The 16,753-nt window shown below is 40.3% G+C and overlaps 1 protein-coding gene across 8 annotated transcripts in view; it reads left to right on the forward strand.

The window, feature by feature from the left end:
- Window positions 1-16,753, forward strand: part of pclob (piccolo presynaptic cytomatrix protein b) — a 61,335-nt gene that overhangs the window by 28,909 nt on the left and 15,673 nt on the right. For 3 of the 8 annotated variants that reach the window (XM_017405717.3, XM_017405720.3, XM_017405718.3), the window contains exons 12-21: window positions 230-1,108; window positions 1,369-8,113; window positions 8,575-10,130; window positions 10,213-10,478; window positions 10,840-11,668; window positions 12,103-13,144; window positions 14,786-14,854; window positions 15,187-15,213; window positions 16,447-16,535; window positions 16,652-16,727. In XM_017405717.3, coding sequence (XP_017261206.1) covers window positions 230-1,108; window positions 1,369-8,113; window positions 8,575-10,130; window positions 10,213-10,478; window positions 10,840-11,668; window positions 12,103-13,144; window positions 14,786-14,854; window positions 15,187-15,213; window positions 16,447-16,535; window positions 16,652-16,727 — 11,578 coding nt within the window. Of the gene's footprint in view, window positions 1-229; window positions 1,109-1,368; window positions 8,114-8,574; window positions 10,131-10,212; window positions 10,479-10,672; window positions 10,740-10,839; window positions 11,669-12,102; window positions 13,145-14,785; window positions 14,855-15,186; window positions 15,214-16,446; window positions 16,536-16,651; window positions 16,728-16,753 lie in introns of those variants that run through there. The other 5 variants (XM_017405722.3, XM_025003660.2, XM_017405719.3 and 2 more) reach the window with 4 other exon arrangements.

A 16,753-nucleotide genomic window follows, 5' to 3' on the forward strand; every position in this document is an offset into this window, starting at 1 on the left:
TTAGGGTTAGAGTGCGGGTTTTTGATGTTTGTCTCTTTCTTACTGTTTATTCATTGTCACATGCTGTTTTTATTTTGTTTTTTAATTATGTAAAGCACCTTGAAATGCCTTGCTGCTGAAATGTGCTATACAAATAAAATTTGATTGATTGATTGATTGGGACTTTATTGTGTCTTTCTCAAATTTTGCATATGATATTTACTAAGTTATTTTTGTTATTTACTTACAGAAAGAATGGCTGTGCTTGAACTGCCAGACTCAAAGAGCCTTGTCAGGAGCATTGGGAGACTCTGGAATAATGCTTCAAACTCCACATGTGGCTCCCAAGCCAGAGAGCCAGGCTACACCTGCAACCAACATGACAGAGCTCAATACTGCATCAATAAAAGTAGAAGCCCCAACTGCAACCACAAAACCACAACCTGTTCCCACTCAAACCAAGACAGTGGAAATACCCCCAACCGCAAAAGCAGAATCAGTCAAGATGGAAACTGCTGAGTCCATACCTTTTCAACAAAGAGAACCTGACACAACACCCATATCCATCACAGCAAAGATTTCACTTCCTGCTGCAGAAAAAGAACCATATACATCTGCACTAGAACCATTAATACCCGAGGCTGAGTTGCCAAATACCCCAGTACTTAAGACTGCGACTGTAAAAAATAAAGAGGAAACAGACGTGACAGATAACAATGAGACAGAAATCCCCAAATTCCAAGAGTCAAAACCTGATCTTCTCAAAACTGAAAGTGATGCGCAAACATGTACACCTTCTCCTGTTTCAAGGTCTGAAGCTAAAAGTGCGCCCATAGTCCCTAGTGCTGCAGAGGTTGCAGTGTCAAAATTTGTTCAAGAGGAAGAAATAAAGCCAGAGCACTCAGTTTCAGAGAGTATAGTTACAGAAGTTCAACCTTCTTATCAAATCAAACTGAAAGAACAGACAAATTCTTTGCAGCAATCAAAGGGGCAAGAACAGCAGCCGGCAATAGAAGCAGAACCGATCATGGCAACTGAAACCGAGAAAGTGGTAAAGACAGAAGACAAGATTATGGACATTATCTCAACCCAAGAGTCACAACCAATATCTACAGTGAACAAAACTAAAGTAAGAATCAATAATTTTTTGTTACATTATTATATTTTATAAATAATTTTATCAACATCCTTATAAAACTGGTAGAAATTTTGCATCCTAAGTCACATTTTCACATAATTGAAAATAAAACAAAATAACATTTCTTATACATATTAAGCTATTTTAATTTTGTGCATGTATGCTGTGAATATGGCCAAAATTTTATCTTACATGTACAACATACAAAGTGTAATATGTTATTCATCACTGCTTTCTTTTCATTTTTTTAGGATAAAGATGAAAGCGATGAAAAGTTAATGTATAAAAGAAAAATGTCTCCATCTAATGAGCAAGTTCAAATGGAAAACATAGCTGTCCCTGGAACAAAGATTAAGTCCAATCTCAGGACTGAGGAGTCAGATGAAGATCAACCACAGATTTTACCTGTAGTTCAGGAAGTGAGTGGATGGCAGTCAAGTGATGCAAGCAAAAATGATACAAATATAGATCCAACTTTACCAGTAGAGGAGAAAGTTAAATCAGAGAGAAGACGCTTGAGTGTACAAGCAATGGATGAGAGCAGTGAAAGTGAACTCACCCCTTCATCTTCCCCTCATGTTCAAAAGAAGATTCTGAAGGTTAGCACTGTTTCATCCAGCAGTGACGAAATCAAAACAGAAAGTGCTGATTCCTCCATTGAAGAAGACGATTTCATCCGCAAGCAAATTATGGGTATGGGAGATGAGAAGGAAATGTCTGTATCAGAAGATGAGAATGAAAATATTGCAAATGCAGAATATATGGAGAATACTAGGCTTGATAATGCTTCTACAACAGACAAATCTTTATCTCAGAAAGCTGAAACAGAAATTAAGGACACTACAACTCTTCAAAATGTTCCAGAAACAATATCCAAGACCACTTTCAAGAAAGCTATACCAGTCATGAGGCAAAGACAAAGCACTGATGAAGAAGTTGAGAGCATTACAGAATCTCTGTCAAAGGGTTCATCTAGTGTTCAGGCATCTAGCATAACTCCAGGATCTTCACCAACATCAGTCTCATCTTTGGAGGAGGACAGTGATAGCAGTCCCCGTCACAGGAAAGTTGGATTGGACAAACAACATCGTAAAGTAAGACCCAAACAACCACCCCAGTCTCTATTCACCCTTGAAAACTCCTCTGAAGAAGAAAAAATGAAGACACACAATGAACCTATGTCTTCCTCTGAAAATGCATCCTCTACAGAAGATCTAAAACAAGTAACTGTAATTGACGAAAGCCATAAAACATCGGATTCAGAGTACTCTGTCAGTATAGAATCAGATCCAGAGATTAGGAGAGCTGTACAGAGAGGACGTAAACCTTCAGCTACAGTTATTCCATACACCCCATCTGATCAATTTAAAGAGCAGGACACCATAACAAAGTCATTAAAGAGTGCTGAGGAAGCATATGAGGAAATTATTCAGAAAACAAAAGCCATTCCAGGAGAGAGTCCCCCAGATATTGAACCACTTTATGGAGGAATGGCAATAGAAGACTATCTTTATGAGTCTTTAGTTGAAGAGCCTGAATTCAAACTAAGTGAATCCCAAGAAGAAGAACCCCAAATTGATAGTAGCTCTGAATCTCTCAAAAAACTCAGGTCCCCAGAGGAAGTTTATGAGGAGATGATGAAGAAAAAGAGAGAATTAATGATGATAGAGCAGGAATTTCAACAGGCCCAAACAGCAATGGAATCTTCATCATCAGGGGCTTTGGTCCACACGCCTCCTTCAGAGGCTGAAACTTGTGTGGTGACTATATCTACAGACGAGACAAACATTATTGGGCAAAGTGATACAACACCCCCACGCATGGACACTTTAAGTGAACTGCCTGTAAAGAAAAAGAAACGCCCAGCACCTCCACGCCCTTCTGAACCACCAAAGCGCACTGTGGGAACTGTTGTTCCAACTACTCCAAGTGGATCTATAAGTTTTGTGAGACCTATGGTTCCTCAGGATCCTTCACTAAGAAAGGCATTGTTCCCTATACCAGACCTTAAGATTACTCAGTGTTCATCTGGTGAGGAAGAGGATGACAGTCTTGCGGATGAGTATGCTATAGGTATTTCCTCTGACATTACCACTAGTGATGACTCTGATACAAAAGATGACCCATCCATAAGTCCACCATTGTCTGAAACAACTGAGATGGAGCCTATTTGTGTGGTCTGTGAAATGCCAGAGCCAAAACCAATTCCAACTCCAATATCAGCCCCAGAACTAACCACAACACCTTCTACCGTATCACCAGTTTCACCCCCAACTTCACCAGCATCACCAGATTCCAGTTTGGCTTCTAATGCAACATCTTCATCCTCATTTCAGCCTCAAACCCCTCTTTCATCAGATTCAACTCCACTGTCAACACCAACACCTCCAATGTCGTTTAAAGACCAGTTGCTTTCAGATTTCTCAGTGCAGTTGCCTGACACAGTTACAACAGTACAAGTGGGTGAAACTTTAATCCCTTGTCCAGCTTCCACCACTGTTGTAGTCACTATCCCAGATTTAGTTTCTGATCCATTCAAATCTCAAGCAACTGAAGAACTTAAATATAAGTCTTCTACAGCTGAAGCCTCAAATCAACCCCTAGTGGAAACATCTACTGCTGTATCTGTTAAAGTCCAAATGCCAGACTTGGTTTCATCTCCATCTCAGGTCCCCAATAAAGTTACAGGTGTTTTACAAGTCTCAGCACCAAGTCCAGCACCTGTTCTTGTCTCATCTCAGCGTACTGTCCAAGTTACAGCTACACCTGTTACAGGCACAACTCCAGTTCCAGCCACAGATGTTTCATCCTCTGTCAGTCTGGTATCATGTCCTGAGCCAGTCATAATACAGATGCCTGACCTGGTTTCAACAACAGCGCCAATTGTTGCACAAACCCCCAAACCAATTTCAGCTCTAATAACTACACCAGCTCAAGCCCAAGCTAAAGTGGTACACTCAATTCCTGTACATTCAGCAGTTCCATTAATGAGGCCAGTGGTAGTGTCAGCACAGGCTCAGGCAGAGCAAGGGCCTCCGTTATCTTCAGCATCAACTACTGTTATTAAAAAGAAGGTCCCGCCACCCCCGCCTCCTCGATCTACTTCTGTATCATTGCCTGAGATTTCTAAAGAGATGCCTGTTGCAAAGACTGTTGATGTTGTGTCAGCTACATCATCTATCAAAACCACAATGGCTGCTCAGCAAATGCAATCTGTAGTTGTGGATATACAGACAAGAATGGAAGTAAATCAATTTGATAGTGTATCTGTACCTCAAGTAGTGACCCCAGCCAGACAGGGACATGTAGTCATCATTGTGCCAAGTGTTGAAAACATATCTCCACTTGGACTTGGACAAACTACACAGAATGAGGATAACACAGGCTCAGAAGTTCCTGCTCAGGCATATAGTACTAAACATCCAGTTTCAGATATAACCAAAACAGGCATATCCTCACTATCTCCTAGGGTGTCAGCTGTGCAAGTACTTCCAGGTCCACCATTTCCACCTAAACCTCCAGTGGCAGCAAAAGGTGTACCTAGTATAATTGATGCAGATCCATTTATATCAGCTTCTTCTACTTTACCTAAACCAGCTGTTTACCCAAAGTCATCAGTTCCCATTCAAGTCACAAATGCAACAGCAGCAGTTTCACCAGTTTCTGTAACAATGTCTGACATTTACCAAGCCTCCAAGCCTCCACCACCTATACCACCTAAGCCTGTATCAATTCCAGCTGGACTGGTTTTCAGCCACAAGCCAGGAGAGCATGTCAAACCACCCCCACCTCCTGTGGCACCAAAAGCAGCAACACTGCCCAGGATGAAAGAACCTCCAAAAGTTCTGTCACTTAGTCTTACACGTCCTGTGGAGTCTAAATTAGGAGCAACTTCTCCTAAGTCACCTTTGTCCCCTAGACATACCAAATGTTTACAAACCTATGTAGTGATTACTCTTCCCTCTGAGCCTGGATCTCCAACTGAGACAATAACAGTTCAGGCACCTATGAGGGGAGGGTCCATCCCCTCTTCAAAGGTGTCAATGGTACAAACAACACAAGCAGAGCAGAAAACACCCAGTGAGGCTTTCTCAGTACAGGCTACAGTTAGAAGAGCCTCTGTTCCCTCTGTAAAGCAGCCGCCTCCAATTACTGTGGCCTCATCTGTAGCTGTAGAGTATGTGTCAACCTCTGAGGTAGTACTTGCAAAAGCACAAGCAAGGAGAGACTCCTTTCCCTCTGCTGTGAAACCACCACTCTCTGTGGCTGATGTCATCACAGTATCATCAGATCAAGGCACTCCCATTCAGGCACACACTGTAGCTCCTCCAATCAAGAAACTATATATGGTGCAACAACAATCAATGCCTCAGCCACCTCCTGACAAAATGTCCGAAGTCATTGCATTGCCCACAGAACATAAAGTTTATATTCAGCCTTATACAGACCCAATCATAGCAAAAGAACAGTCTACACTATTTGTTCCTGAACAACCAATCATAATCCCAGAAGCTGAAACAATTCCTTCAGCAATTTTACCAGAAGACACATTTCCCCAAGCACCAAAACCTATTTCACCTGTGCAAAAAGAGTCTTTGACAGAAACTGAAGCTGTACCACTGCAGCCTGAACTACTGTTAGATGAAGTAGTCATTCAAGGTAGACCAACTTCAGTATGCTCACCTGTTCGTCAACAAGAAGTTTCATCACAAATAGAAGTGGTACAAGAAGAACAAACTAAACCTACTCATGTCTTTCTCACAGACACTGTTCCAATAAAATCATCAGTACCAAACCTTCAAATCTTGTCTGATCACCCAGTAGCAACACCAATTGTTCAAGATACAGAAATTATGCCTGCAGTAAAAGAGGAAATGTCTTCACAACAGGCAAATCTTGTGGCTGAAAGAGTGACTCAGCCTACAAAGGTTGACTATTCAACGGAGCTCTTTACAATTGACACTGGGGTTAGAATCCCAGAGGTGGCTGTGGTTTCTCCAGTACCTCATGCTCTCACAGTAGTCGCTGAAATTACACCGACACCTCAAATGTCTCAGGCATTGCCAATACCTACAGTTGGTGTAATGGCAACTCACGCAACCGCTGAAACAACACCATCACTTTTTGTATTGGAAGATCAACAAAAAGCAACATACCCAGATGTTACTTATCTACCCCAGGAATATGGAATAAATACATCCTCAGTGATGTCACATCCACTACCATCACTGGAAATCAGAGCTTTGCAGCATGGACATGAAACACCTACTGAAATTATAACAAAGGATACTAATGAAAGAACACATTCAATATTTTCATCAGAGTTACAACACCAGACAATCCCAGTTATTACATCTGAAGAGACCAGTTGCAGACGGAGGACATCCCTATCATCTACAGAACAACCACCTTACACAACAAGTAATTTATTTACCTACCCTGCAGAATATGAAATGAGTCCACAATTGGTTGCAACTGATGTCTTTGCTGCTCCCAGAAGAGAATCCATAACTATGAAGGAACCATTACCATTTGCACAAATACTAAAAATGCCAGCCGAAAAAGATGTCCCCACAAATGACTATGCAGCTCAAGTTTCCTACAAGACTGAATATATCCCATCAACGGAACAACAACTACAGGTATCACCTTATTCATCTGAATATGACTATCCTGTGGAGATATTAACCACTGAGGAATACACCAGGAGAACCTCAGTGCCCTCTACACAGGATATTACACAAGGTATATCTGTAGCACCAGTCACTATCACTAAAATCCAGCAAGAGTCAATAGAGAGCCAAGAGTTTAGAGGAACAGAAAAGGTGGTTTCTAGTATGAGTCACATGTATTCCTCCTCGATTTCCACCTCAGGCCAGCCCCCTGAAAGTCTGTCAAGCCTAGTTACTCAGGTGGTCACCACTGAAGTCCAAAGGACAACTGTTTCTGTTGTCCATGAAAGACTTCCACAAGTTCATCCACAAAGTGTAACTATCACAATACAACCAGACATAGCAAAAGTCCAACCTTTGCCTAAACAGAATGGTAAAATAATTTATCCTGGTGATGTGATTGATTTGCGTACTATCAAGTCTGGCATAAAGATGACAGAACAAGGCATGGACCTTACTCCACCTGAATCATGTCGTCAGTCTTTTTCAAGTGACTCTATTGGACGTCAAAGCACTGCTGTGCAGCCTGAAATAGTTAATCTTAGCGCGGAAATTACCCCAACAACAACTTTGTCTGTTGTCACTGACAACATCACAATAGTGACATGCACAGCCACCATTGCTTCATATAGCAACACTCCAGCAGAGAAACCCCTCGATTTGCAGGGTCCTGTTGCATCACTGCCTGTGCCTCTCACCACATACAAACCATTTGAACCACTAGCACAAATTGTTTACAGACCTGTAAAGGGCCAGCCTGTATTTAATACTGTGGCATCTACTGCTCAAAACCTACCCATTAATCTTTCCTACGAAGGACTTGTCTCTTCTGGAGGAAAACAGCCAATGACTTCAGCCCAGACGGTTATCAGCAATGGAGTTCCAGTTCTTTCTCTTGAGGCTACAGGAGCCATGGATTTATCAAACTACAGGCCAGTGAGGGCTATGGTAGCTTTGTCTGGTACAAGCCCAGGAGTAGTGACCTCCATTGTAGAGGATGATGGAATTCCAATGGACCTTACTGCTGGTCGGAGAAGCATCTGCTGTGATGTAATTTATAAGCTACCATTTACAGGAAGCTGTAGAACACAGCCAACAATTACAACCCAGCCTGACAATCGTTTTGGGTACAGGGATGATCACTATCAATACAATAATGCTGGACTGTACAGTATAAAAAGAACTAATGGGATAAAAGCATCAGTGTCTGACACCAATCTGACCGAGGCAGGACTGTCCCTGTATGATCTAAAAAATGACTATGACTACCTCAGTGGATCTTCAGATGGCGCTATAGACCTAACTGCTGCTAAACTTTCAGCCGGTGAGTATATGGATCTTTTGTATTTTATCACTCAACTGTATATGTGCTTAATAAGCTTCCATTTGCCTTAGATTTGAAACTTTTAAAATCAATTTCCTTTTCTATTTAAAGCATTTGGCATTTATTTGATGCTTACTGTATGTGTTTATTTTAAGATTATATACTTATCGTTTCTTATTTGTTCAGTTTGTTTTTCTGAGTGTTAAGCATGACTTTTTAAAATAATATCTGCATGTTTTGTTTTCTTTTATACAGATGCATGTGTGTGCCTGCGTGTTCTCCCACAGTGTTTGGGTTTTGCATCTTGCTAGCCAAAATAACCTCAAACTTGCATGTATAGTGGAACTTTGTTTATAATCAAAATTGCACGATCCTCACAATAAACTGTACAGTTTCTTTGTTTCTGAAATTATAAATAATTTCGAAATGTACAATTTATATATTTGGACTTATTGTGACAGGTGAAGCCCTTGACTACACAAGCAAAGCAACCAGAGTCTACCCCGCCATTACTGCTCCATACTCCCAGGTCCCTGCAGCTGGGTTTGGTGTGAACAGTGCTCTAAGAACTTCAGATGGAATAGTTTATTCCTCAGTTGCTGCACCAGTTCCATCTACATATGCTATTACAACTCAACCAGGTTCCATCTTTAGTACCACTTTAACACCTACATCAAAAGCCCAAGACCAGTCCTTACTGCCTTATTATGGCTTTATTCCTACTACAGATCCAGGACAATTAGTTCCTTTTGAGGCTGAACTGTCCAAGGAACTTCTCCCTCCAGCTTTGGCTGACATCATAACTGGCTATCCAGAGATGTACTCAGACACCACCCTGGAAGCAATTGCGGCTTCTTTAGATGCTCTAGCTTCTTCCCCAATATTCCCTGGCTTAGACAACACTAAGATGGCTCAATATCAAATGGAGAGGGAGTTTTTAGAGCTGGAGAAGCTGAAGCAGTTATGTCTCGCTGAGGAGCTGGAGTGGGAAAGACAGGAAATCCAGCGTTACAGAGAACAGGAGCAGCTTATGGTCCAAAGGGAGCTTGAAGAACTTCAAGCTCTAAAGCAGCAGCTTCTCCTTCAGCAAGAAGAAGAGCATCATGCTCACATGGTGGCTCAGCAGGAGACTTACGCTCAACAGAAAGAGCAGTTGCAGCAAATCCAACAACTCCAACTTCAACTCCAAAGGCAGCTAGATGAGCACTATGGTAGCACTGGTTCAACGGGAAACCTTTTAGAAGCTAAATATGCAGGAGTAGGGGACAGTGGTCAGTACTGGCCTGTCAAAGATGAATCTACTCCTCCATCTACAGGGGTACATACAGAAGACAGTCATGGACATATCAACTTAGTAAAGCTTCAAGCTGATCAGGATATTGGAAAAAAAATACTTGACAGTGGAGTGCAAACAGATGATGAAGACTCAGCAGAGAAGCAGCATATGGGAAGAAAAAAGAAGATTAAGAAAAACATTGAGAGCTCAGCTCAGTCTGATGATGAGGACCAAGATGAGTGGGATGCTCCCACTAAGGTTCGACGCCGCTCTCGAAAGCATAGCAGTGAGGGGAAACATGGCTCCAAGGTGTCTAGCATTGCCATTCAAACAGTGGCAGAAATATCTGTTCAGACTGACCATTCTGGAACAATTAAACGACCCAATGTACAAATGGACACAAAAGTAGAAATCATTAAGCATATATCAGCTCCAGAAATCTCTCATAGAGGTGGCAGTCTGAGCTGTCAAACAGATTCAGACAGAAAGCCCATTGAGGTGGGCTACAGCACACAACTGACGGCAGACATCCCCTCTAAATCTAAAGTGCTCTACACCTCAGTTTCTCCCTTGTCCCCTGAAAAGTCATATGGAGGGCAGAGAATGTTAACTGCTGATCCAACCAGATTTTCATCTGGCCCTCGGATATTAAAAAGTGGTCAGAAGTCTCTGTCTGATCATAAATCGCTTAGTCCTTCAACAGAAGAAAAGATGGGAGGATACTATGCAGACAGCTATTCCGTAAGTCTTTAAAAGCTGTTTAAATAATAGTAATAATAATGACCTTTTTAAAACAGATGTGTGATTTGTTTATATTTTATAGGGTCGAGGTTCTCCCTCTGGTACCGGTAAGAAAGTAAAGCGAACACTGCCAGACCCTCCTCCTGAAGATGATTCTCTGACTGGAAGGTCAGGCTATAGCACCAACTCTGCTCGTCGTCGTCTTGCACGCAGCACAACATTGGCCCGGGCAAAAATTCTGCAAGATATTGACAAAGAACTTGATCTGGTCGAGAGAGAATCTTCTAAACTTCGCAAGAAACAAGCTGAGTTAGATGAAGAGGAAAAGGAGATTGATGCCAAGTTGCGGTGAGTTACTACATATTTCAGAATGAAGCAATTGACTAAGTGACGTAGGCTTTTTTTATTTTACTGTGACATTATTCCTTTTAAAAATATTAATACCAGACATTAACAAATAATTTTACAGGCACCATTGCATTCATCCATTTTATGCAATTATTCGTATTTTTATGTGCATGATTCCCTTTTTACCTTGATAGCTTATGGGCTAAAAGACTGCCTTGACAACACTCAATGAGACCTCTCCACTCTTAAACATAGTAACAGGTACAAATGTGTGAGAAAATGGAATATTGTTTGCCGTTTCCATAGTGTGTCTAAAGAACTGTCAGTTCTTGAATTGTGAAACTTTTTTATGATGCTTTAGGTATCTGGAGATGGGTATAAACCGCCGGAAGGAAGCATTGTTGAAGGAGAGAGAAAAGAGAGAGAGGGCCTATCTTCAGGGGGTAGCAGAGGAACGAGACTACATGTCAGACAGTGAGGTTGGCAACATCAGAGACGCTAGAGGTGATGGCCTTGAGAGACCACGGACTGCTCCTCAGTCAGAATTTGACCAATTCCTTCCTCCACAAACCGAGGCTGATTCCCAGTACAACACACTAACTAGTCCTTACTCACATTATGGTCAATATGTTCCTCAGACCCAAACCACCAGTCACTACACTCAGCAAAATTTGTACCAGCAGCAGTCCCTATACCATCAGCAGGTGTCTCCTTATCCAACACTCTCCCTTTCCCATGCCCAAGCTCAGCCGAGCAGCTACCAACAGGCTTTGATCATCCAGCAAGGAAAGCAGTGTCAAACCACTCTGTCAGATTTGGAGCCTAAAATTACCACTAACTATGAGGTGATACGCAACCAACCTCTACTCATAGTGCCAACCTCTACAGAAAGTGGCTATGGAGTGGCTCACTTAGGGGGCAAGTATGGCAACTTAGATTTGAGGGTAGGATTAGAAGAGAGGAGTATGGCCTCTAGTCCCATGTCCAGCATTTCTGCTGATTCCTTCTATGCTGATATTGACCACCACAATGCCAGAAACTATGTCCTTATAGAGGACATAGGGGAGCTCACCAAAGCCTCAACAGGGCTAGGCAGTAGCAGCTTGGGATCTGGATTCAACCTCCCTGATAAGGAGCTATCAAAAGCCGACAGACTACTCAGGGCAGCAGAAGCCAGGCGCACCGCAGAGGTAAATACTGTGTTTTTGTGTTGTATTTCATTTTACACAACCTTCATCTTTTTCATGTTTGTGCATTACAAATATTTGACAATTATAATAATTTGTTTGTTTGGCTTTGCTTCGTCATGTATAATTTGAAACAAATAGTCCTTGTGAAATATAAATATATTATTATTTTGATATATGGTGGCAATATCACCAATACTGACAAGATTAAGATCAAATTATCACCTTTGACTTGTTGATTTCACCAGAATATTTAATGGTCTGACTTCACTGTAGCAACTTTTAGCAAATAACTGCTCTGGAAACACACTCTCTCTCTCTCTCTAATCTTCCCTAATCTTCCACAAGTAGAATTCAATTTAGTCAAATTGAGAGGAGGAAAGTGACTGTTACTGTTTAAAAATCCTAAACTGGATTACATTTTTTCTACATTTTAGGTGGCAGAATTTTTAGGCACATCACGTTATGGAAAAGGAGAAGATGACGCTATGGAGGAGCCTTATGAGCTGAAGCTACTGAAGCAGCAAATAAAGCAGGAGTTTAGGCGAGGAACAGAGGGTTTAGAACATTTAACAGGCCTGGGCCTACCCCAGTATCTTTCAAGCGACAGTAGTTTTCGCCATTTCCCTAAAGGAGAGAAATACAGCATTGGTAGACTTACTCTTGAAAAACAGGCCGCAAAGCAACTCCCAGCTGCAGTGCTTTACCAAAAACAGATGAAAAATAAAAAGGTTCTTCTAGACTCCAAGGCCATTACAAAATTTTCCCCAATTCAGGAAAGTCGAGATCTTGAACCTGAATTTGGTAGCTACATGGGATCTGGGACTTCCTCTGTGTCCAGTCTGGCAGCTAGGGCGAGGTTACTGCAGGATGAAATTACATTTGGGCTTAGGAAAAACTTGTCTGAGCAGCAAAAATATTTGGGTTCCTCTCTTGGGTCCAATCTTTCTGGTTCTCTTAATCTTGGGCAGTCTCTTAGCCTTGGATCCACTGTTAGGGGCACCACTCAGGATGATGGCACCTACCCAAGTGGCACTCGATCCCGCCCCTCCTCTCGGCCCTCTTCCCGCCCATCTTCTGTTTATGGCTTAGATCTTTCCATAAAAAGGGATCTGTCTAGTTCTTCACTAAGACTTAAAACAGAAGGGGAGGTCTTGGATGCAGCATTTGCCCCTGGAGTCTCCAGAGCAAAGCCCACCAGTTTACCTATCAGCCAAAGCCGGGGCCGCATCCCCATTGTGGCTCAGAACTCTGAGGAGGAAAGCCCTCTGAGCCCAGTGGGGCAGCCTATGGGTATGGCTAGAGCATCTGCTGGTCCACTTCCTCCCATTTCTGCTGACTCCAGGGACCAATTTGGGTCTAGCCATTCCCTGCCGGAAGTACAACAACATATGAGGGAGGAATCTCGGACACGAGGCTATGATAGAGACATCGCATTCATCATGGATGACCTGCAAGGCGCCATGTCTGACAGCGAAGGTAAATGGAGCCTGAGACTGCTGCAGCAGTTTGACTGTGCAGACCTGCTTGTTATGCATGCTAATGCAGAGTGGTCTTATTGACTTTGTGCATTACCTGGTTCTTTCTAATTACCAGTGATCAGATTGTTATTGTTGGTTATTCTTTTCTGTATTTCCCTCTGTCATGGTAAATGTTACATTAGATGTATGCATGCCTTTCCTTTTTTTTTGATATACTTAATTCACCAATACATAACACTCTTGGCCTGAGTTTATGTATGTCAACGATCTATTTTATCCACTTTTAATCTGTGATTTCATTTGCATGCTTTTATTTCACAGTTTCTTTATTTATTCAAAGTTAAATAATTATCTGCATTCTCAGAACTCAAATTTATTTTAAAAAATCACGTTGTTTATCTTACAGCTGCCTTATTGTTTTGAGCAGTAATGTTTTTAAAGAATTCAAGAAACCATTTCTTAGTTTTCACTCCCTCAATCTATAAACATTATTTTTTTAAGAGAGGTAATGCAACATATGTATTTGAGTAATTTTGAATGTTAAAAAGTTAATTAAGATGGGAAAAATTTACACACAAAATTAAGTTTTGTGTTGTGAACTCTCTTTCAGATGTACAAATTTTTAAAAAATATTGTCATTATTAAACACAAATTAAGAAGAACTATCTAATTAATCATTGTCATGAAATGTGCCCGACAAACAGAAATCATGAAAACTTATTTTTTCCAAATATATAGAAAGTGCTTGTGTGTTTGAATATCTGTACAGAAAATCTCAAAACTGTTTTTAAAGCAAAGGACAACAAGGGATGTCTAGGAAAGCATCTTCATAAACAGTGTGTTCAGAAGCATGTCAAGACACATTTGCACTTTTGTAAAGGTTCTATTGCCAAATCATTACGACGTATAGTAATCATTCTTTAGGTTATGACAGGACAGTTAAATTGCACTGATTCTCCAGTTCTTTGTGAGTCAGTAATACACTAATGTAAAAATATGTTCATATCTTCGTTGGCTTCTGCACATAAAACAGCTATGCAGTAATTCAGTAAACATTTTTTTTTATGGACTACCATGTAGTTTTGCGTATTTTAGCATTATGTGTCTCATTTGTGTTGTACTAACTGTTTGTTGTTGTACAATCTTTGATTTCTTATTTGTATCTGATTTTGCATCCTTGCATGTTTTGTATTACGTGTTTTCCATATCCATGTTAATAAAATGAATATTTTGGTGTGTTGCTTTTTGTTGTGGATGTCTCGCGGCCAGTGTGAGATGTCTGTGTTCCCTTCTGACATGCACTATCTTTATCTCCACACTGTTGAATCAGTAGTGATCTCATGTAATAACCAGATGTTAGATAGAAAGCCTGTAGTGTAATCAGCAAAGTCAAACAGCACTGAAAATACCAAACCATGAAAAGCTAGTAACTTTTTGCACAACAGTTTAGGTGGACTACGTTTTAGATTATGCAATGACTTCTACACTGACTGCCAAACATGTAACCAACAAAAACTGGTGGGTTTCAAAATTTTTGCCATCTTGTGGCCCATATGAAAAGAATCAGTATCAGTAAACTCTTGAGAAGGGAGTAATTGTTTTGACGCCACATTAAAGTGTCAATTTGCCTTTATTACAGCGCTAAGTGAGTCCATGCTGGCTTTGAACAGAGATGGTGCCAGAATCTTTCATGAAAGTATCAGACACGGTAGAGTATCTTAAAGTAGCTTACAGACAAGTTAAGATGTATAACTTCATCTTCCATTAACTTACTGTATTTGGCTTTATTTCTAAAATAAGTGCAATTTACATTGTTTTTTCGTTTTTTTTTTTTTTTTAATAGTTTTTCTGCTTAAATTTTTCTGTCAGGCTAGTAATATACTCAGAGTAATATTAAGCATGCATCTTATCAACTATTGATTTAACTGCATGTGATAAAGAATACCCACAGTACAACTAAAATTATAGCACACATTTGTGAAGAAAAACAAAGACATGTTGAACATATTTCTAAAAAAAGCATATAACTTTGTACCCCAGCCGGAGGCACAAACTGGAGTATAGAAGGTGAGACAGCATTCCATGTAGTTACATAGAGATTTTACAACTTCATGCTAGGCACCATAATTTTGAATGATCCACATTTCTGGCTGATTCTGTAAACATATCAGATCCATTCTTGAATGCACCACATCTCACTAGAAAACAATAAATATCATTTAGCGTATCTGTAGTAGCTGACATGTTAGTTTCATTCTGCAATGAACCATAGTGAATTCAGTTATACATCATTCTGGAATGTTTGCGCTGTGGTTTTGTAACCATATCAGACCCATTTCTAGTACTCATGCTCATTGCCTAGAGAAATTATTTTTAAAAAATCATGCGTATATCTGTGCTAAAATGTCCACATAAAATATGCTGAAAGTGTTATTCACTGCTTTTTACTTCAAAACATGCAGCAGTCCATTTGCAGTCATCATTATTGATGCAAGTTTTTTTGTGGATCTCTGATCATACAGTGGCATTTGTGAGCTTCTTTAGATTGAAACTGTGTTCACATGTTTTTGTGTTTTTTATTAGATAGTTGTTGTTTTTTTAGCTGTAAAATGGTGATTGTAAAACATGCACAGTAATTATATTTGATTAAATTATATCAAAGGTCTGTATGATCAGCCTTTAGAGGACACTGCACTTCAATTGCTCAGAAATATGTGCTCATAGTACAGACACACATTGTAATAACATGGATTTATATTCTACAAGCAGAAAATGTTTGATCCTGTTGCAACACTTACCTTCCCAAACATTTTTCATTTTGGAAAATCATACTTTGCTATAATCAGGATAAAACAAGCAACTATGGGGCAACCTCAACCTAGGGCAATTAACAAATGATAAATTACCATTTTCTTTCGATTTGTTTGATTAAAATACAGGAAGCATACATTAGTATCAGAAGCATGTCAAAAATAAAATACCCTGAATGCTGCAAATTTCTTTTTTCAGACATGTTACAACTGGAGAGGAACAGAGTTTGTATTTCCTTGCTTTAGTTTTGCCAATCCAGAGAGAACAGATCAGAGATCTTCCTGCATTTTAACAAATGAGGGTGGATGTGCAAAAAAAAAAAAAAAAAGCATATTGGAAAAAAACAGTTTTCCCAGCTTGATTGTTAGATTTATCTCTGCCAAGCAGTCACCATGTTTAAAGCAGAGATTTATCCAGCTATCAGGCATTCAATCACTGGCTGTGCATTTGTGTGTGCATAATTTTTAATGACTTCCTCTCCTTGTCTAGCCTACCACCTGCGGAGAGAAGACACAGATTGGTTTGATAAACCAAGAGAAGGGCAGCCTCAAAGCGGACACATGTCAGATCGGAGACAGGTGTGATGCACGCTATCTGTTTTTAATTTGATTCGTGTTCACTCTATGCCTCCCTCATGAATTGCAATATATAAACCATAATTTTTATTCCATTAATTCCATAAAATCTCCTTCAGATAAAACTGGTCCCTTACGTCTTTCCTCACACTCGCATCAAACTCAAAAGAGACATGAACGACCCCAGTGTCTCAGGTATACTGAAAAATCATTGAAATTGC

This window comes from Kryptolebias marmoratus, linkage group LG11 (assembly GCF_001649575.2).
Source record: "Kryptolebias marmoratus isolate JLee-2015 linkage group LG11, ASM164957v2, whole genome shotgun sequence".
NCBI classification, from domain to species: domain Eukaryota; kingdom Metazoa; phylum Chordata; class Actinopteri; order Cyprinodontiformes; family Rivulidae; genus Kryptolebias; species Kryptolebias marmoratus.